Source organism: Hydra vulgaris, chromosome 11 (assembly GCF_038396675.1).
Source record: "Hydra vulgaris chromosome 11, alternate assembly HydraT2T_AEP".
Classification (NCBI taxonomy): domain Eukaryota; kingdom Metazoa; phylum Cnidaria; class Hydrozoa; order Anthoathecata; family Hydridae; genus Hydra; species Hydra vulgaris.
This window is the reverse complement of record NC_088930.1, coordinates 39309332-39333235: the sequence shown is the minus strand read 5'-3', so window position 1 is coordinate 39333235 and position 23904 is coordinate 39309332. Positions and strand designations below refer to the sequence as shown.

Genomic DNA, 23904 nt, shown 5'->3' with positions numbered 1-23904 from the left:
AGTAAAATTTCTTGGTATTACAGATGCATGTACAAAATATTTAACCTTCAAAGAACTTTTCATATAATTGGCAAAAAAAAATTTTTTAATTATTGCATAATATTTTTTAAAGAATTCAAAGAAAATTTTGCTTTGGAGTTGGAGTCGTACTCTGAAAATTTCAATAATTGGCAATGAAGTTGGTACTTTTTTTTTACAACACCACACCCCTGATTAAAACCATCAAGCTGTTAAAAATAAATTTTTAGCAATGTAACCAAAAAAGTTCTATTTAGTCACAGTTAATTCATCATTAGTTCCCTTTAAGACTGTCTTATAATTAAATTTTGGTTGCTTGTTTTAAAGAAGAGTTTCCCACTATTTTTTTATTTGTCCAAATTAAACAGTTTAGTTTTTCTGCTATATTTATCAGACTGATCTACTACAAGAACTGCTTGGAAATTGGATGCTGGATGTGTAGACTTTAAGTAGCAAGATATGGCTTTGACTTGCTTTGACTCTGCCCAATATTTGATAAGATTAATTAAACATGACATGTTTTGCATTAGGCTGACTTTTTATCTATGCCATTTACCAGCTATTTTTCAAACAATGGATAACACAATTATTCTTTATTTAAGTAAGTTGCCATTTTAAATTTTTAAAATTTGTATTTATTCTTAAAAAGGGGTTTCTTCACAAAAAGAAGCACTAAATAAAATTATTTATATTAATAATGGTTGCTCTCAAACCTGCTGAGCATTTGAAATACCAGAACAAATTTTAGAACTTTAGATTAATTTTTTTTAAAACATGTTTTAATTTTTCACTTAGACATTATAATCTAAAAAAGAATTTCATTTATTATAAAACATTAAAAAAATTAAAATAAAATAGTACAAAAAAAGAGAAAAATTCCCAGATTTTTTTAATATTATTTTACAAATATAGAAAGCTTAGTTTCCTTAGTTTCCTATATTATTTTTCAGTTTAAGAATAAGAAATTATATATTACATAATTACATAAGTTATATATTACATTACATTATTACATAAATTATATCATTACATAATTACTTATATATATATATATCATTACACAATAAATTGATGATAGCCCTACACTATGCAAAATACGATTTTTATTTTTGTGTTTAGGATAAACAAACCTCCAAATTTAAAATGAAAGCCAATCACAATTTTCACAGCGTATATTGTTATAACAACAACCGTTAAGTTTGTATTTCCATACTAATATATAATTTTTGCTAAATCATTTTCAGGAAAATAGTAGAAAAATTAAGTTGAATTTGCGACTTCCTTTCCTCAATAATGCCTACAGCTAACTTTAAATTTCACTTAAAGGAATTCTGACATGAAAAATTAAATTTAAAATAACTTTGCTTATTAAAGTTTTAATTTATTCATCATGATTTGCTCTCTTATTCATTATTTAAAGTAAAACTTTGTTTTTATGTTAATATATTTTTGTTGTCACAGAAAAAAATAAATTTCAAGACATTCAAGAAATGTGTATAAAGTTTTGAAAATGTTTACCATGCATTTTTCTTCAAAGTTTACAACAAGCTTTTTGTTCGACTCCAACTCTCTGCAAAGTTTCTAAAAAAAAAAAAATTAAAAAAAAAATAGATTTTAAAAATAAAAGTTATTATAAAAAATAAAAAAGAATTAATAAAAAACAACAAAAAACTGACCTTGTTATCTGAACGTAATTTTTGAAATAGCATTTTGTCATCTAAAAAAAAGAAGACAATAAGCACATCTTACAAATATACAATTAATGCATAACATAAGACACAATGAAATGTTACACATCATATAAAAATTTGTCATCATATAAAAACTTCCACAATTGTTGATAAATATTACTTTTAAGGAAAAAAAGGAAAACCCATAACCAGAAAGCAAATATACATAGATATTATATATCCATGCCACAGGTAAAGTTTATAGAAACTGATAGTGCAGTGATAGATTTTTAATATACCCAGTAAAATGTTTAATGATTTAACCCATGATCAAAGATTATTTTAATTGAGTTATTATTGCCATAAAATTTCATAAGAATTTATCAATCCCATATTTTTTGAGTGAAAAATTGGACTTGAACAATGCAAGATGATTAACAAATTGATAGTTAGCAATTTAAATCATGGTCTTGTATACTCATACAAAGCACCTAGTTTAGATCATATCTTGTGCATTTTATTGTGCAGATGTATTATATAATATTATATAATTATATATAAAAAATCATTGTAATAAAAATTATTGTACAGATGTATGCATACAGTTGGTTTCTAATAAAAAAAATAATCTAAGTTTAGGGATTCTCAAAAATATTTTTCAAAATGACAACTCAGACAAGCAAGCAAGATGAAGAACAATTGTATGTTGCATGAGAATTTTTTATATTGAATTATTAGAGATAAAGACTTTATTGAAAATAGGTTTGCTTTAGTAAAACTATACATTTTATAGAAGCCTAAATGATTTTTATTAATTAGCAAAAAATTTATAAAAACATTAATTAAATAATTTTGAATTAAATAACATATAGAATAAATATAACAAACATATATTTCTAAACTATAAAATAAACACACAATAGTGTTAGCAAAAACATAACTTTCTTTTTTCACAATAGTCTCACTTAAACATAACTTTCTTTGGTATGTTAAAAACATATAACTTACTTTGGTATGTTAAAATATTGTCTTGATATTCCAATATTGCATTATCGACATGCTCATTAACTTCACTTCTCTCAGCATCAAAAAGTTCACTTTGTCTTTTTAACTCTTTTTCAAGCAGTTCTTTCTCACAAAAAATTGCATCAACTTTTTTCTCTGCAAGCAAATTATTTCTTTTTAATGCATTATTAAGTTCTTTTTCACAATCAAGCTGAACCAGCAAATCTGATTTTTGTTTTAATAACTCATCTAATTTTATTTTCAGATCTGTCACTTCTCTTGAATCTTTAGCAATAGTATTTGTGTGTTCTTTATCACTATTTGTCTCAAACAATTGTTCTTTATTAATGCAAGGAAGTTTAGTGATTTTGTTGGAATGTTGATCTAACTCTTTTTTTAGTTTAATAACCTCATTCCTCAAATTTTCGCATGTTTTTACAAACTCTTGCAAGCTACTATTTTCAGTTTTCAACTTATCATTGATAGTTTGAATAGTAAAAAGCTGATTTTGCAACTCTTCTAACTTCTTGTTCTCAACTTTGAGAACAGCATTTTCATTAAGATACGTTTTTATATCTATTTCATAACTATTTTTAATCATCGTCATTTCTTTTATTTCTTTTTCAAAATGCTCTTCCTTCAAACGCATAGCTACATTTAAGCTTGCTAATTTTTCATCTAAAACAATACATTTTTGTTCATACTGTTTATTAAGCTGTGCATTTTCTTTAAGCTCACTGTATTTTTCAATACTTGATTTCAATTCTACCTCAAAGCGAACATTTTTCTCAGTAAGAATTTTGCATTCTTCTTCAAAACATTTTAGTTTTTCGATTTCTGTTTGTAATTTTTCATTGACGCTTTGAAGAGTTATAAATCGATTTTTGAAGTCTTCTAACTCTTTGTTCTCAACTTGAAGAGATGCATTTTGATCACAATACATTTTAATGTCTGCTTCATACTTTTTCTTAGCCATAACCATTTCCTTCATTTCTTTTTCAAAACAATCTTCTTTTAAACGTAAAGCATCATTTAAATTGGTTAATTTTTCATCTAACACAATACACTTTTGCTCATATTGTTTGTTAAGCTGAGCATTTTCTTTGAGTTCACCGCATCTTTCAACACTTAATTTCAATTCTAACTCTAAGCGAACATTTTTCTCTCTAAGAACTCTGCACTCTTCTTCAAAACTTTTTAATTTTTCAGTTTCTACTTTCAATAAGTTATACTTCTCTTGTGAATGTTTAAGATGCAAGTTTTCCATAAGTAAGCTTTGATGCTGTTTTTCTAACTCAATTCGATTCTGTTTCTCAAGCTTTAACACATCCAGCTTTGCTTCTAACTGAGCATTTAACCTTAAAGTAGATCAATTCTTTAAATATTAAAATTCTTTATACTTTTTCATTACAGATAAAAAAAATCAGTTGAATTAAAAAAAAAAAAACGAAAAAAAAAAACTACATGCTCTGCTGAATTAACTTTGATTTTGTGTCATCTAACTCGTGCTGCAATGCAGTTACTCTAAATAGAAAGAAAAAAAAAAACAATAAAAATTGCAAGGTGCTGGAAATTAATAACTTTTTCAATAACCATTTTAGGATTTTGTTTAAAATTAATTATGCAATCAATTGCTAATGTTTTTCAACTTTGTTTAAGCTTGAATGTTTTAATAAACATTTTGATAAAATCACAATACTAATTTCTTCATTTAAAGATTGATATAATACCTGGAAAAATAGAGACTTAAAAATCAAAATAAAAAATAAATCTTTAAAACATAATAAAAATAAGTCTTTAAAATAAATTATTTGTATTTTTACATGAGTTTACATTACAACCCCTAAGTTTTAATGACTAGGTTATGAATGTTTACTAAAACAGTAAAAACTTATAAGTTTACATAAGCAAAAAGAATTAACACCTATAACAGGGTGAGGTGTTTAGTTACTTGTTATTTGTAAATGTAGTAACTTTTTTTTTGTTTGAATCATTTAAAACTAATTCTAAATATTGAAATTAAGTAATGAATAGTTTAAATAAACTTTACTTGCTCTATGTCTATTTTACTGTTGATTTTAATTGTTATTTTACTGTTGATTTTAATTGATTTTTTTTTGACAAATCGCCAAACTCATAATCTAGTTTTTTAAATTATATTTACATTTCCAAAATTTAGGAGGACACTATTCTAAAGGAGTTACTTATATTTTAAGTTGACCATTATTAAATGCTACATCTTGCTGGTAATTAATAAATATAACAATTATCAGCTAATCTAACAGCCAGTTGTAAGAATAGTCAAATAAATTAAACATCGGTTAGCTGTAATAATGGGTAAATAAATACAACAATGGCCAGCTAAATGCAGTCATGTTATAAATGTATAGTTTAGACTTGGGCTCAAATTTCACCATATTTTGAGATTTAGATGACAACAATGAGTAATCAAAACCATTCATAAATTTTATTTTTTCTAAATAAAATTTATGAATGGTTAACCTTGAATGAATGGTTAAAAAGTAACTTAGTAGTAATATATAGTTAATAGGAGTTCTTCATTTGCATACAAAAAAAAAAAAATTTAGTAAAAGCTGAAAACAAAAACACTTTTCAAAATCACTTTTTTATTTAATCAATATTACCCAAATGTCTTAGCTTTTAAATCGCTTCCCTGAACCAAGATTTGTTCTAAAAAAAAATTAAAATTTTTATTAACATTTAGAAATAAAAGTAATATCACCTTCTTAACTTAAACAGAAAAAAATGTAACAGCGGTGAACTAAAAATCAGTAAAAAGGACATAGCCGATATATAATATTACCAACTCGTGTCCATCTTTAGTAAAAAATGACGTACAAATCAACACACTCGACCAAAGAACAAATAAGAGGATAGACAACATAAACATCACGGCAGACAAAGTAGAAAGTTTATTACTTCAGATTGATGAAAACAAATCGCAAGGAGCAGATAACGTTCACTCATTAATTCTAAAATCACTCGCCAAGCCACCATCAATCATATTTAATGTATCATTGCGTTCAATGGAAATACCAACAGCATGGCTAGACACAAACATAATGCCGATATTAAAAAAAGGTAGCCCAACAGATCCCGAAAACTATAGACCAATCAGCTTGACTTTGGTCCCATGCAAAATTATGGAGAAAATAGTAAGGAATGAACTTATCAACTACTTCACAAAAAACAACATTTTTTGTAGCCAACAACATGGTTTTGTCCCAAATAAATTATGTATGACAAACCTTCTGGAAACTATGGACTATGGCCACTAAAACAATGGCAAAAAAAATACCACTAGATATTGTACTTCTGGACTTTTCACATGCATTTGATTTAGTACAGCATACTAGCCTTATTGAAAAACTGAGCAAATATGGAATAAAAGGTCAACTGCTTGCATGGATTCGCTCATTTTTAACAAATCGGCGACAGCGAGTCGTTCTAGGCGACACAACATCAGGATGGGCACCAGTGTCTAGGGATGTTGTCCAAGGATCCGTGCTAGGACCAATTCTGTTTGCCATCTTCATTAACTCTTGCTGCAAAATGTTTGCGGACAACACTAAATTAATAGCACCAATCCGACCAGGAAATGAAGAGCTTGACACTAAAAGCCTGCAAGATGACATCAACAAGATAAGTGATTGGTGCTGCACTTGGCAAATGCAACTAAATATTAGTAAATCGAAAGTGATGCACATTAGACAAGCAAACAAATCAGCGACATTATGCTAGATCCACTATCAGACGCAAAAAGAGATCTAACAACAACGATGATAGAAATAGACCTTGGAGTCACAATAAGTCATGATCTTAAACCAGAAAAACAAGTCAATAAAGCTGCATTGATCTCAAATAAATTTCTTGGACTGTTAAAAAAAAACTTTATATCGCGAGATCCAGCACTATGGAAAAAACTCTACACAACATATCTCAGACCACATTTGGAATGTGCAGTATGCACTTGGTCTCCATCAACGAAAAAGGACCAAAAAACACTCAAAAAAGTTCAGCCACGAGTCACCAAGATTAGACATGCAATGAGGCAACGCATTGCAAGCTCGCATTGCAATATTATAACTAACTAAACAAAATTTACTTTTTGTTATTGGTAATGGGAAAGCAGAATAGTATCGAAAAAAAAATTGCTGGATAAATAGATTAATATCAAATTTTTTTTTGATCAAAACATTTTTTTGGGATTAATATCAAAAATCAATTTTAAGGAATTAATTCGGGAAAAAAAAAAAGAAATTCATTTTGATGTAATAATGCCGAAAATGCCTTTATGGAATAATATCGAAATTTGGATTTAGGAATAGTATCAAAAAGCTTTATTTAAAGAAAATGTTTCATTTTTCTAATTTGTAGATGAAATTTTGATGATAGCTATTGAATTCGATGATTATTGAAAATAAATATTGGTTTTCATTTAATATTGGAACCAAAAATGTTATTTTTAATTAAATTACTTTTTTTTTAATTTCAATACTATTCTGTTTTTGATTATTATCTATTTATTCCTTTTCATTAATTTTGAGCTTAATTATAATTAGCATTTTCAATATTATTCTATAATAAGGGATTTTGATATTATCCCATTATTTTGATACAATTACTCTATTTCAATTACAAGCTTGTTCCTTTTTGCGATTTCGATACTGTTACTACTACCCTTGGTAATAAAATGTTTAATTATAAACATACCATTGATCTTCTTTTCGTTTTGTTCATAGCTTTCAATTTGCTTTTCAAGTAGCTTACTTCTTTCCTCTGCTCTTTGTATCTAAATATTGTAAACATTTGAATTCAATTTTTTTAGATTTTTTTCCCCATTATGATAGATTTAAAAATGCAAAATATACTATAATAACACTAGAACTACACTATAATATATTACACAACAACAACAATATACACAACAATATACACAACACCTTGTTACTATATACTACAGTTATATTTACATAATAACAAATTATAAAACATTATTATGGATATACAACAAGCCATAATATTTAACTTCTGATTTTATGTAAAATTTATGTAACTTAATTATGTATATTGTAATTACGTAATTTTATTGTTCCATAAAATTACTGCATTTATGCATGTAATTACTACATACTTCTATAAAATTATCACACGCATGCAACTAATTACAAGTTATGCATGCAAGTGGTTCCTTCTGATTCTAAAAACTAGCCTGGGCTAGTTTTTTGAATCAGAAGACAGTTATAAATCCATTATGGTCTTCTGGAGTATGATTGGGCTGGCTTGGTGTAGTTCAGAGATAAATCTTTTATGCTGATTACTAACAACACAAAACTCTACTGAACAACATGAACAGCACAGACTTACACATTATACCTATACACCCATATACACATACAACCTGTTACATCATTTTGCATGCTTTTTGTTCTTTTATTGATTAACTTTGTTTGAACTTTTTGAAATTTTGATTTAGTTATAATTTCAAACTTTGATTCGGATCGTAGAGAAAACTTTACTTCTAAACAATATTTTTTCCCGCTTCTTATATCATTTTTATATCACACTTTATACCATCGTTATATCACCAAAAAAATTTTTTCATTAACCTACCATTTGGCTAAAATCCATCTAGTCTCATTAGAGATTTACTTAGTCTTATTACAGCATTTATTAATATATTATCTATCCGCTGATTTTCATATTATTACTATTATCAAGGAATTTTTATGCTATATTATCTTACATTCATTACTCATTTTTGCTTTTATTTTCACATGCGTAATTTTTGTCTTATTATCTTATTATTCAGAGAGTTTCTTATATCCTCCCCTACATGTTTACATTTTTGCGGGTAACATTTTAAATGGTTTTTGTGCAACGCCTTTTCCACTTATCATAGATTATTTTATTATTGAGATGATTTTAGGTTGCGGGTTGTTCATTTTCTTATAAAATCTATGACAGCATTAGAGTTTACTGAAGACTCTATTGTGTTTTGTTGGTTTAAAAAAAATAAATATAATTTTAATAAGGTATATTGCTTTCTGATTGTCTTGGGTTTATTTATGCTAAAAGTAACCATTTTGGTTTTAAATGTCTTAAAAAGAAATTTATTAGTATTTTTCGTTTGCATATTTATTTTTGAGTTGTTTTATTTTTGTGTGTCTAATAGAATTTTAATTTATTGTATTTTCATGTTTTCTTCCGCTTGCACAGTATTATACAATTTAAATAAAAAATAACTTGCACTTTATTTAGTTATTTTTATTCAAATTGTATAATAGATCTACACTCTTAATATCATATCATCAAAAAAATGTTGGTGCTTTACAAATTTGGGAATGGTTGGGTTTTGCTATTTGTAGTGAGCCCTTTTTTACTGCAGTATGAAATAGGTGTAAGTCGCGGGGTAAAGCATAAGAGGCAATGGTGTTTGTCTGACGGGATAAACTAATTATTAGTACTGATCCTCATCGAAACGCCAGTAATAATAGACACGGCTCCGAGGAGATATTTATTACTTAATCACTACACAAATTATATTTACACATCAGCATCAATGTTTTTTTTCCATTCTTAGGCCTTACATTCTTGTATGCATACTTTTTATTTTGTAGTCAATATTTTGTTTTGTATGTTTTTGTAGGGTGATTTACTTGCTGTATATCTTTGTTCATCTTAAATTTTTTATTAAAAAATTTATTTTTTATTTTTAAGTACTGTTTGGGTGCATTGTCTTATTTTTGTCATCGTATGAGTATATTTTTAAATATACTTCTTTATTTCTTTATTTTACTTCTTTATTTCTTATTTCTTATCTTTATTTTTGTATTGACAACTATCAAAATATGATTTCTTCTAAAAATAATTCTCCTCTATTCTAATGTACTTCATTTTTCCCTCAGGCGTTCACTGCTTGTGTGTGACCATTTGGCGAATTTATATGCCAAAATTTTTAAATAAAATTACCACATGCATTCAATTCAATAAAAGACTTCCATAAAACTACTATATACTTCTGTATAACTACAAATGAAAAAACAAAACAACACAAAAAAAAAAAAAAAACTTTGATGAGTTCAGAAGTTTATAATAAGTTTACAATTTATCTGAAATCATAAAATTCAATAAAAAATGTTTCTTTAAGTAATTAAATTTTTTAACTTTTTAATGGACCACCTTTAGGTTTCACAACTTTAACAAGTCAATTTCGCATTAATTGAACTAACTTTTTTGTCAATCTTCTTCTGGAAAAAAAAATCTTTTGCTTTCTTTGATGTATGCTTAAGTTCGTTGTTTTGTTGAAAGATAAATTGTTTTCCTAATTGCAACTTTTTATTTGAAGCTAGAAGATTTTCATTGAGAATGTCTGTAATTACTTTAATAAACTCCATGTTTCTTGTTCCGTTCCAAGCCACCAATCCCCAAACATTGCCTTTTACTGTTCCTTGGATGCAATTGAGTGTGAATGTTTCACAATTTTTTCTCCATATATTTTGATCTCTATCTGATTTCACAAGATTAAACTTTGAGTTGTTTGCAAAATACTTTTTACAGAATGATACTGGCATATTTACGTATTTTTTAGCTAATGCAATTCTTTGATTTCTATAGGTTTTTGAAAGAATTGCATAGAAATCTTGCTTTAAATCCACTCTCTTTTAATTGATTTCAAATAATACATGCACTCACTTGTATTCTAAAATCTTTTTTGAAAAGGCTTGACATTTTTGGGGCTAGTAAAAATCTTTTTTTTTTTCATTATCTTGACAGTTTGTCAATCAATTCTAGAAGTCGTTTTATGCTTTTTTAAGTTATTTTATGCTCTGCATTTTTTACTTTTATGTCTAAACTTTTTAATGCTTTTATTTTATGTCTAAACTTTTTAATGCTGATGGTTTTTTTAGTTTTTTCATTTCAGTTGCTTTTTTATCAGCCTAAATGTTTTACCTTTTTTGAACAAGTAATCTTACAGCAAAATTTTTCCTATTACACCCCATAGTTTGTTCTATATAGTAACGCTAGATTTAAAAATTTTTTAAATAAAATGCTTTTAGTGGTCCCAACTGGCGCTTTAATATTTAATGGGTCCCTAATATTATACGAAAAAATTTCTTCAAAAGTATGTCAACCTGGTACTTAAAAGAAGCCAAATTTTATAAAAGCTTCAAAAAAAAGTAATCATTTTTTTAAAATGTCTAAAAAAATTTAATATAAAGTATTAACACTTAAAAAAAAAGTTATTACTTTTTTAAAAAAATGCTTTTATGCAATAAAATCAATAATAATAGTATTTGTATAAAACAATTTTGGAAATCTTTATAAAATTTTACTTCTTATGAGTTATACTTTTTCAAAAATTTGTGGAAAATTTTAGGAAAAATATTCAAGGTACAGTTGGGACCCCTAAAATAATTTTTATTTTAACATAACAAGTATATGCTACAACATAATTATATAACACACAAGTAACATTAACTTATAAAAAAACCAATAAAAAACAAGCATAAATTAAAAAAAAACAAAAAAAAAACTAACTTTTAGGGCAAGTTGTTCTTGATTTACTTTCTGCTCCTCTGTTTGTTTTAATAAAGCACTTATTTGATCCATAAACTGACTGCTTTGCTTCTTAAAACTGATTAAATAAACTATTTATGAGATATAAGATATAGATAACACTTTTTTATCAAAAAAACAAACAACAACATAAAAGCTATGCATTTTTTTTTAAAAAAAGAAAAATAATGAGAGAAAATAAAGGTTTTTTTATTGCAATCAACCTCCTTTTATATAGATACTATCTGCTTATTACTCTCATTCATTGTATATATTAAAACTCAAACTCTCAACAACAGCATAATTTAACAGGTCAACAGTATGACAGTTTTAAAATGAGTTAGAGATAATTTTAATATTTTTCTGCTTTAAAATGACTTATTAATTTTAACATTTTCAATTTTATTGGTTTTTCAGAAAATGAGTTTAAAAATATAAAATAAAGTGTTAGTTTTACAAATTTGGTGAAGCCATTATGAATAATGAAATAAAGACAAATAAAAAATAATCAAAAAATGAAAGAAACAAATAATCAAAAAATAAATAAAACTCATTGTCTAAAGTCAAGTAAAAAACAGACAAAAATATTCTGAACAAGATGTTTAAATGAGTTTCAAGTAACAAGCACCAATAATATTTCTTAAAGAGAGTTTTTATTAGATATTAATAATATTATCAGTAGGTAATTTATCGAAATAATAAAACTAAAAACATTACTTCTAATAACTTATATGAAAGCACAAACATAAATATGGTGTTATTAAACATTTAAATTAATAAACAAGGGGATTAAAAAACTCCCTTGTTTATTAATTAAAATTACCTCTTCTCCTTATTTATTAAATTGTTGCTTTTACTTTGCTCATTTTCCAAAAATGCTTTAGGATCAATATGATATGAGGTTTAATCATATTCTAAGTAGGCCGATATAAAAAAAGTGCGCAAGCAAAGCAAAAAAATTTCCCACCAAAAAATATCATGTAAATTTTTCTCTGTATATCAAGTAAATTTCAAAAACATTTAATTTTTTTTTGTTTGTTCTATTCTTTTTGTTACATACACAGTAAATCAAAATTGAAGTTGCAATGTAGTGTTATCATAGTTTTAATAGTTCTTTTTTCCATTTGGAAATCAAACAAAAAAAGAAAACCAATATTCTGTTGATGAAGAGAGTGAAATTGAAACCAACATTTTGATCTATTCTATAAAAAATGGCTGGTTTTTATTTAATATAATTTTATCAAAACTTAGATTTTTTCAAAAAGATCTGATACTACCTTTCACTTTCCTCATCATACTTTTGACGAATAGTTTCAAGTTCATTCTAAATAAAAAAAAAAGTATATTCTAAATAAAACCACCTCCTGCATGTAAATAAAACAATTGAAAATGATTTCATTGAAAGCAGCAACTTTTTACTGATTGAACTAAAAATTTGTATTATGCATCAATACAGCTTTTAGATACCTTACAAAAGCTGGTAGAAAATGAAAATATCAGATAGTAAAAATCTTTAAAAAAAAACAACTTAATAATTGGAATTATTTTTCACAAGAATACAACTGCACATTTGTTATCGCACTGTTATTATTAGTTACAACTATATTTATTTAACTTTATTAATATTAGTTATATATTATGATATCACATGTTATTTCTGATGTACAAGCTAATTTTACCAAATAAAATCTGATAGTTCAAATCAAACAAAGCTAGACACTAATATATTAGTTGCAACACTAAAAAAAAAAAAAAAAAAACTATTACCATTAAATCCTTTAGTTTATTATCTTTCCTTTGAGAGTCCAGTCCCATATTTATTATGGTGTGTTCTTGAGAATTTAAAGAGTTCTTTAATTTTGTGACTTCACTTTCCCATTTAAAAGTGTCCCCTATAACCTCTTGGCATGCTTTAAAAAAAAATTATGGAATAGACCATATATACATTATCCATTATACACATACACACATATGAGTGTGTGTGTATGTGTATATATATATATATATATATATATATATATATATATATATATATATATATATATATAGATATATATATGTATATATGTATATATGTGTATATGTGTATATATATATATATATATATATATATATATATATATATATATATATATGTATACATATATATATATGTATAAATAAAAATTCAGTTGATGTAACAGTAGCTCTCTTGCATGTTCTTCCTATAGTCCATGTATGTACTGAAGCCATCACAGCTCCCTAAATCAGTATGGTGTGAGATTAAAACCAACTTAAAAATTGTAGACATTATCGATGTTACCTTCATCCTTCGAGAAAATACTTTACAGCCATACAAAAAACCAGATGACCACCTATTACAGGCCTTGTTAAGAAGCGTTAAGCAGCTTGCATTTTGCCTGCGAAAAGGCGATTTGCCTACGCGTTCAGCAGTTTTGCGCTACACAAAAACTTTTATCTTTTAGAATATTTAAATTATCTTTTGATGATGTCGTTAACGTGACGTTTATTCAGAAGAAATAAAGTCGTAAGTAAAAGCATTTAACCTCAATTGTAAACTAATAGATTTTTTGTTAAAGAAACAGTTTGTTTAATAATTTTTTTTATTGTTGTTAAAAATTAGTTAAAAAAAAAAAAAGTGTTTTAAGTTTTATCTTAAGGAATTAAATATATAAATTCTTTTGAAATATAAAAATTAGTTTTTGTTATAATAATTAAAAAAATGTACGATTTAATTTAATGTAAACATTTTTTTCATAAGATTTTGTTTATTGTTAATTCAATAACGTAAAGTTTTAATGACGTTCGTTTAATTTATGAAAATAAATTATGATCACGAATATGTTATCAGTAAACTGATAAATAATAAAAAAAAACTCTTTATTGTTTAAAACATTAAAAAGAGTTCACAAAATAAATAAGAAAAAATTATATTAACAGTTAATGAAATAATCAAAAACCAACTGTAAAATCACAAGAAAATAAGCAAATATTATTTTACGTTTTATGAAAAAAAAAAAATTTTTCAAAATAAAATTTAGTTCATATTAAAAAAAATAAATAATAAAAATGATTTTTCAAATAGGAACTTAGATTTTATTTGTAACTTTTGTTATAGTGAGAAAAAAAAAACTGTTTGTATGATTTTTAACGCGTTAATAAAATAACTTTAATTACAATGCGGTACTTGAAAAGACACAAGTGACACAATATAAATTCTAACAATACAAAATATATTTGCTGAATTGAGTTACTTAGAAATGCGTTATGCGTTTTCGTTACGCAGCGATATCTCGTAACAAGGCCTGCTATTATACATCAAAATAAATTCTAACTACCCCCTAGTATTATTAGATCAATACCGACTATGATATCTTACCATATTAGCACTATTTCATCTAGCAAGGAAGTTTTTGATTGAGCAATGTTATCTTATAACAATGTGTTAGCAGCAAGTGGGTATAATGAAAAGACTACTTGCCAAAAAATCTTGCCTCATCAAAACCAAAATCAAGATCACAAAACATTTGGTTTAATCCTCCATTTTCGCAAAATGTAAAAACCAACGTCGCAAAAAATTTTCTAAATCTAATTGAAAAACATTTTCCAAAAACACATAAATTTCCCAAATTTTTCAATAGGAATAATTTAAAAGTCAGTTATAGCTGCTTTCCAAACATCACCAATAATACTCCATCACAATGTCCTTTGCAAGGTATGTGTCTTAGTAAAAATACAATTTATGCCTGCAATGTAAAAACATCACCACAGGATAGTGGTTTAAATTATATTGGTTTAACACCTTTAAAGATCATTGGTACAAACATAAAAACTTCTTACAATACAAAAGTAAAGCTAATACTACAGAACTTTCTAAATATATTAGGGAAATTAAAAAAAAGGATTTTCAAATCCTATTTTTACGCGGAAAATTATTGATAGGGTGGAACCATTTTTACCTGGAGGAAAGTTGTGTAAGGTTTGTTTAACTGAAAAATACCATATCATTACGCCATCTTTGAAACTATTGAATAAACAAAATGAACTAATATAAAAATGTTGCCACGAAAACAAAGCTAACACTGTATTGTTATTTTGTAAACAATTTTTGTTGTTATGGTTTGTTACGTCTGATGATTGCATAAAGCACAAAACTCTGAGTTATGTTCAAATTTAATTGTATTTTACTATTATTCTAATATACATTTGTTTTACTGTTGTACTGAGCATTGTCTACTGAAAAATTACTTTTATTATTGGTATATTAATGCTCTTTTGTTGTTGAGCACTATAATTATTATCAGTGTAAATAATAATACTTCTATAAGGTTTTTTTTTTGATTTTCATTAATGACCTACCTGAATATTTGACATTATTTGAATCAACATTATTTGCAGACGAAACAACACTTATGACAAGTGATACCAATATAAACCATCTTATAACAGAGACTCAGTTAGCATTTAATAATTTTATTGAGTGGTGCATACACCTAAAATAATATTGCCAACATCAGTCATATTAAGTGATAAGTTCAAAATTGAAATAGTCAAAGAATTTTCTTTGCTTGGTGTCATTATAAACAGTAGATTGCATTTTACTGAACACATAAAAGAGATAAAAGCAAAATGAGTACAGAAAAATATTTTAAATAACTAATATATTTGGCCTTCAAAGTTTGTTTACGATTCTTCAAAATATTCATTATATCTAACTTTGATTACTGCTCAAGTCTTATAATTTACTACACGAAAAAAGAAATACAAAGCCTTAGCAATGCATACTATATGATTTTATTTTTACTACTAAAAATTAACATTTAAATCAAAGATATATTTCAAACCAATCAACAACTTAAAGCATACAACCTACGAAGTTTTCATCATCAATTATTATGCAAAGTACTAAAACTATGCAATAAAATAATTTATTACAAGAAACCGATGAACTTATTCAAACAATTTGATTTTATTAACCTTGATAACATCAAGTATAACACTCGAAATAAAAACTTTTTAAACTTCAAAGTTTCTAACAAACACGATGAACAATCATTCAAGTCTTTTTTCAGCAATATAATTAATAAGCATTGCAATGACAATATCAAATTAGCACCAGAAGAATTTAGTAATCTATATTTACTGAACAGCATCAACTCAATTATAGCACACACAACTATCAACAACACCAGGTTTAATGCCAATATAAACAGAATAAATAACTATATTGAATTTTATGTAAGCAAAAAATTTAGAGAAAAAAGAAAGACTAAACATTTAAAATTTTTAATGCCTTTTATTTTGTATTTAAAATAATTTATTATACCACTTGTATCTTATATTAAAACATTTCTATTCACCAGCAATGGTAAAAGACATATAGTCCATAGAATAGAAGTTAAGAAATAAATATAAGCAACTTTGGAATATGGAATAACATTCCTTTAACTACTCAATGAAGAACATACTAATAACAACAAAGAAATTACATACTTAAATACTTAATTACATACTTAAATACTTAATTATATGCTTAACCATATACTTAACTGAAAAAGTTAAATTAGTGATCAAACGAATGAGATGGAAAGCTCTAATTTGGGAGAAATATCTTAACCAAGAACCAGATTACTACTATATTTTTAAAACAAGAGAATGTACACCATAACATCCTGATCTAGTAAACTTCGAAAACAATCTACTTAAAATGATATATTATATATACAATATATATTATATATTAATTATTAATATATATATATATTGTTTACTACTAGCACCAGATTACTACTATACTCTTAAAACGAGAGAATGTCCACCACAACATCCCGATCTAGTAAACTTCGAAAACAATCTACTTAAAACGATATAACATATATACAATATATATATTATATATTAATAATTATATATACAATAATATATACATATATACATATATATATATATATATATATATATATATATATATATATATATATATATATATATATATATATATATATATATATATATATATATATATATATATATATATATATATATATATATATATATATATAAATATTTAAAAAAAACTTTTTTTTATGGATTAATTTCTATTTGTTAAAAATATATTTATTTTTACAATATTTTGAGGGAATATTGATACCCTCGTTAGCAAGTAATTTATGATACTGGATAACATAAAATAAATATGTTTTTAACAAATAGAAATTAATCCATAAAAAGAAGTTTTTAAAAAATATTTATACAAATAAAATCTATTGAAGATGTCAACATTTAAAAAATATATATATATATATATATATATATATATATATTAGGGATATGACTTTTTAATTTTTTTTCAAATAAAATGTTTCCTGTATCATAAATCGATGAACTTTTACCTAAAATCATGAAAAAAGGCCCAAATAGCTTTCTGCAACAAAAAAAGGTCACCCCAAAATAAAAATTTGATTTACCATTTTTATACATTCATTTTTGACCGATGTTTTAATCTTAAGCTTAATTCTCAGCTTAATTCTATTTATTTCATTATTTTGTTATGAATTTATAAATATAACGCCACACGTTACCATGGCAACGAAACGGCCGTGTGCCGGCAAATACTTGGAATTGTTATGTGATGATGTCATTGTGTTACCACGGTGATATAGACGACTGTAACAGACTGTAGAAGATTATAGAACTTAGTAGAACATTCTGGAAGCTCTAAATAATTATATAAGCGAGCTGCTGTCAGAGCTCAGTGTTGATAATGTGAATAGTTCTATGAAGTACTCTGCGTGTAACTGAGCTAATAAGGAACTACTGTAGCGAACTAAAGACGCTGTAAGTGTACGAAGTATAAGTAGTTGTAGCATTATCGTTAGGATACGGACTGGATTATCGAACTGTTATCAACATTGACTGGATTATCGAACTATAATTGGATTACTATACAGTTAAAGTATTTTATTAATTAAACGACTTTATTAAACGGATATTTACGCTCAGCTATCCGTAAAGTCGTAACAATATTATATGATGTCTCACAAGAAAAGTCATACCACAGTAACAAAGAACAAGAAGACTTGGACTAAAAATTTGGTGAGATTTCAAGAGTCACACAGAAGAAGAGGAAGCGTGGCTGTAGAAGAACATTCACTCGATGAAAAATCCAGAATACCACTTCAATTGCAGATCGTAGGAAGATACCAGTTTCTCGGAGCATATGTTAAAGGAAGAAAAGAACGAATAGACCAAATTTCTAAGGAAATTACAAAATTGTGGGACAATAAACTGAATTTTCCACGTGTGTCTGATCAAGTGATAAGAGCAAAGCTTATGAAGGTGCTGAAGGTCTATGATGAATGTGTCAAGCGTGGAAAATATGATGTTCTCAATGCATTATTTGACATCACGAAAGTGAATGGCCAGTGGTTATCCTCGGAAGATAAACGTCTATACCACCTACAAAAAGAAAGTAAAGGACAGGTGGGGTACTCAACAGGACAAGTGGCAAGTAAAGAAACCATTCCAAGACCCTTCCAAGAGAACCCTTCCAAGAGAACCCTTCCAAGAGAAGGAAAGTCCAGTCTGGAACAGCAATACCTTCCACATCACAAGTCCTGTCTACCACAGACAGTGGTACTGAATCTGAAAACTGCAAAAGTAAGAGTGAAGATGATGAAGACGACGACGGTGATAAAGACGATGATGAGGACACTCAGAAAAAAACTAGAAAGCACTACAAAAGTAAATTTGCTGTAAGTATGGTTACATCAAGTGGAGTTTCCACAAAGAAAGCTGCTAAAATATGCAATGTATTATCACAACAAGGTATTGATATTCCAACTCCAAGTCAATCAGCAATTTACAAGTCCATATTCAAAGAGGCAGGTAAATTAAAAAAAGAAATGATACAACAACTTAAAATGGAACAGTGGTCCTTACACTTTGACGGCAAACGAATAGATGATAAGGAATATCAGGTAGTTGTACTTCAGAATGAAAGAACTGACGTGAAACTTGATGCACTGCGTTTAAAAGATGGCAAAGCTGAAACTGTTGCTGAAAAAATTGCCAAACTTATTGATGAATACAATTTGTGGAATTCAATTAAGATGATCATTACTGATACAACAAACGTCAATACTGGGAAGAGAAATGGAGTTGTTGTGAAGTTGCAACGTATGTTTAAATTAAAGGGTGTCACAATACCACAATTTATCGGTTGTCAGCATCACGTACTAGACAGGATTCTCCGTCTGGTGATGGACGAAGAACTTGGGGGTGATACCAAATCTCCAAACATTGAATACCCATTTGTGTCTGAACTGTTGAATAAGTATGATGAACTGAAGGATAAGTTTGTGAATGGAACTGTAGAAATTCTTGATAAATCAGGGTGGAGAGACGATATGAAGTTTTTGTACCATTTAACAAGAGTGTTTAGGTTCTATGAAGAACAAAGAAACTTCCCTCTGATTCACTTTCAGAACATTCCTAATATGAGCAATGCCAGATGGAACTCAAGAGCCATTCTCGCCATTCTGGCGTTCATTCTTATGCCTGAAGCGAGAAAGAATTTGGAGAAGGTTTGCAGGTTCATTTCATATGAGTGGGCAGAACATTGGTTTAGTAGTCAAAAGTACAATGACAATGACTTCAAGAATTTATCTGATGTATTGAAGCCTTACAAAAAGGCATTGCAGTCATTCAAAAATCACTGGAAGAAAGAGCCATCCGTCATCGACATACCACGAAGTAATCAGATAGCTGAACGTGCAATCAAGGTGATGCAAGACCTGTATGCTTCCTGCAGAAAGAAAGACAAACTGCAACTTCGATTCATTCTAAGTAATAAGCGCTAGACTCTTTATGAGACGTGAGCATCATGTGACCCATGTACTAAACACAGTAGGCCTATAGACACAGACAGTTATGTATATTGTTGTACTAGACGCTTTGATACTGTTAATTTTGTAATACTTGTATAATTATATATCACATAATGTTTTTTGTTATATCACAGTACATGTTGCATAAATAAATAAAATAACAACAGGAGTATGACTCTTACAACATCTTCAGCCTTTAATATTCATTTACTGTACAAAAGTGTACCTATTGAAAATTCGATTTTTTGGTTTTGGGGTGACCTTTTTTCAAAATATGTCAAAATGAAACATCTATTCGTTCTTTTTACATAAAAGTTCATTGAATTACGATACAGGCCTAGTAGGTTGCAAAAAAGTCATATCCCTAATATATATATATATATATATATATATATATATATAGATATATATATATATATTATTGCATATTTAGCTAAACAATGACATCATACTGAAATAGGTAGCTGTGAGGGCTTAAGTACATACATTGGAAGACTAGGTAGAATATTCAAGGGGGTGTTGCTACATGGAGTAAGGGTTTGGGTTGGGTTCATTTTCCAAAAAAACCTTATGGAAATGTATATCTCTTTATGTTGTCCTCTATTCATATCATATGTTAGGAGGGTTCGGGTTATGGGTTGGGGCAGAAGTTATTTCTAATTATTCTTCATTTTTTTTAAAACATTACCAATCTAGAATGATTAAGAAAATCTCTTCAAAAGATGCAAACAAACTTTTTTTAAATTATTTATGATAAACATCATACCTTGGCTGTTTAACAATTCAGTTTCTAAGCGCTTAACTTCATTTTGGAGGTGTTTTGTTTGATCAATATAATCATCATGTTTCTAAATAAACAACCAAAAAATTAATAGAATACAAAACATAAGCTAAATATTGTTTGATGCTTCAGAAAAAATGCTTTACATATTTTTTTATTTTACTTAAAAACAAAAAACACTTCACAAAAAATGTCAAAAAATTTTGAAAAGAGTATAATTATCACAATAAAAAAAGTTTGTTTACACAGAAATACTGGTGATCTTTTTATACTTTCAAAACAAGTTTTTAAAAAAAAAATTTAAAAAAATGTTACCTTTAATAAGTCATTAGAGAGTTTTGCAATGGCATCTTTTGCATTTAAAACCTCGGTTTTGAGATTAGACTTTTCTTCTTCTAATTGATTAATTTTTAACGTTAAATTTGTATTTTTTAAAACAATTTCGGCGTTGATTGATTGCTACAAAATAAGAGCATTCACATTTCAAAGCAACACAAAATTGTTTTTAGTTTAGCAAAAACACAAAAATCAAAGTTAGTTATGGTTGATGTGGACTGATATTACCTGATTATGATTATGACTAAATCACCAGAGGTTACCTGGATGCAGATTAAATTACCTCTTAAATCAAAGCACTAAAGTAATAGAGCTTCCTCTGATGCTTTCAAGCACTAGCTTTCACAAAAAATTGTAGAGTTCAGTGATTTTTTTCTTTTTTTTTGTTGTTCTAACTGATATTTTTTGCTTGTATTTCGCCAGCCGATAATTAACAAGCCATGTCTCACTTTTTGTTAGGTCACAAATACTGACAGTTGATCTTTTTGTAAACTATTTGTATTTTCAAGTCTAATATTAAATTAAGTCTTATTTTCATTAGAAATAATAAAAATTTGTTTAAAAGGGTGGTTTTGATAAAAAAACGTTACAAACTAAACCTGGCTGAAGACATGCTATGTAAATATTGCTAACAGTTAACATTAAACACTTGGTGAATGTTTGTAAGACAGATGTCATATATTCTTTGTTTTGAAGTGGCATGAATTTCAACATTGATTCTAGATCTTTTACTTTTTCTTTTGATATTTTTTTTTTTTAGCTTTAATTCCATAAACTTTATATCATTTGTAATTTTTTTTATCTGAAATTTGGTGTTTGGTGATATAGTTGACAATATTTTCCTACTTCCATTCAGAACTAAACACAGTTTGTATTCAATACTGCTGAGTATTTAACATTTACCATAACCTGATCTTCTTTAATTTGAATCAACTCGATTGGATTCTTCCGACGAATGTATTTTAGTATTCTAACAAGGCTAATTGGACTGTAAACTTCAGCTACTTCCATATTTATTTCAATAACACTATGTAAACAGTCTTTTTCCTGGAAACTTTCTTTTTCACTATGTCCTGGCTCACAAAATTTTTGAAAGGTTGTTTTAATTTGTGGATGATTTTGCAAGTAAATTTTTAGAGCAATCGTTATAAAACTATTTCGCTTCTGTGGTACACAAAAATTGCTCATAAACAAATTTCAGTTATGTGAGATTCATCTGCAACTATTTGATCTAATATAACAAGAAAAGCACTATCATTTCCCGATCAGCTATTAGTAAACTCTGGCCAGAGTATAACCGCATTTTAACCGCACTATAACCGCATTGAGCAGTCAAATGAAAAACAGTTAACTTTCGTTTGTAAAAAAAAAGAGAAACATTTGCAATTGGTAGACTGAACACATTTTCCATATCGAAGCAAATAATACACTTGTATTGATTGTCGATTCTGGGAATGCTTTAAATATGCGCATATAAATATTATATACAGTAATGTAGATTGGAACAGCTCGACTAGGTACTCTAGGTACCTAGTCGAACTGTTCCAAATTACATTACTGTACCTCTTATACTGTTGTGTTGCTTTTTTGTATTTGTTAAATGTTAATTTTGAGTTCTTATTTTATCAATATCTAGAGCACAAAAATAAAATTCTTTGCAAATATGTAGGAATTCGTTAAAAACAATAAAGTAATATGAATAACCACTTATTTTTTCAATTCTGGATTTTCAACCGAAATGAAACTTTTTTTGATCATTCAAAGTCCAGTGTTGTTTGTGCAAAGTTTCTTGATATATATATATATATATATATATATATATATATATATATATATATATATACACATACACACACACACACACACATATGTATATATACATACAAATAAATATTTAGGCCTCAGCAGTAATGGTGGGTGATTGCCCACACCTGACTCCGCACCCATGTAAGTCAGTTTACATGGGCAAAATATAGCTTGTGCAAATATATAATTTTTTTTTTTTAAATAGCAAAATTTAATGTTTTTAGGTTGAGTTGTATTTTACTTACATAAACAAAAATAGTAAAAAACATCGAGAGCATTTAAAATAAAATATCACTTTAATAAGTATTAAATAATTATGAAACAATAACAAAAAAAAAAGAGTAAAAAAATGTTTATTTATTCATACGTTTTTGTAAGCGTCATTAAGGTAAAAAAGTTTGTAATTGAAGATTTTTAAAAAATGTTTTGACAATTATTTTTGAATAAACTTGATAAGTTCAAATAACCAGTGTAAGAATTTCATTAAAAAACATCTTAAAAAAACTGTATTAAAAAAAATAAATAAATAAAAGAACTAAAGAGCTTTAGTAGTTTTTAAAAAGCTATTCAAATTTTATATAATTAAAAACTTTTTTACACAATATTTTTTAATCAAAGTGAAAATAATATATACATGCTTATTTAAAACTTAAATCTTATCTATTTTAATAAACAGTAATAAAAATTTGTTCGTTTAAATTTGAATTACATAACACAAAAATAATTTTAAAAGTATCGAACTCATTCATTCAAGTTTTCATTACTGAAACCTTTTCTTATAATTACTTGTTTGAGTTATTTAAGTGCAATTTTTAAACTT

General features: G+C 26.8%; 1 protein-coding gene across 3 annotated transcripts in view; it reads right to left on the bottom strand.

Moving 5' to 3' along the window:
- The window catches only part of LOC101237780 (interaptin), an 87081-nt gene that overhangs the window by 7239 nt on the left and 55938 nt on the right, over window positions 1-23904 (bottom strand). For all 3 annotated transcript variants that reach the window (XM_065811030.1, XM_065811029.1, XM_065811031.1), the window contains exons 11-21: window positions 21258-21401; window positions 20928-21009; window positions 13041-13183; window positions 12551-12597; window positions 11256-11352; window positions 7428-7506; window positions 5339-5384; window positions 4158-4217; window positions 2697-4051; window positions 1695-1735; window positions 1537-1599 (exon numbers count right to left, since the gene is read on the bottom strand). In XM_065811030.1, the coding sequence (XP_065667102.1) occupies window positions 1537-1599; window positions 1695-1735; window positions 2697-4051; window positions 4158-4217; window positions 5339-5384; window positions 7428-7506; window positions 11256-11352; window positions 12551-12597; window positions 13041-13183; window positions 20928-21009; window positions 21258-21401 (2157 nt within the window). The remainder of the gene's footprint in view (window positions 1-1536; window positions 1600-1694; window positions 1736-2696; window positions 4052-4157; window positions 4218-5338; window positions 5385-7427; window positions 7507-11255; window positions 11353-12550; window positions 12598-13040; window positions 13184-20927; window positions 21010-21257; window positions 21402-23904) is intronic.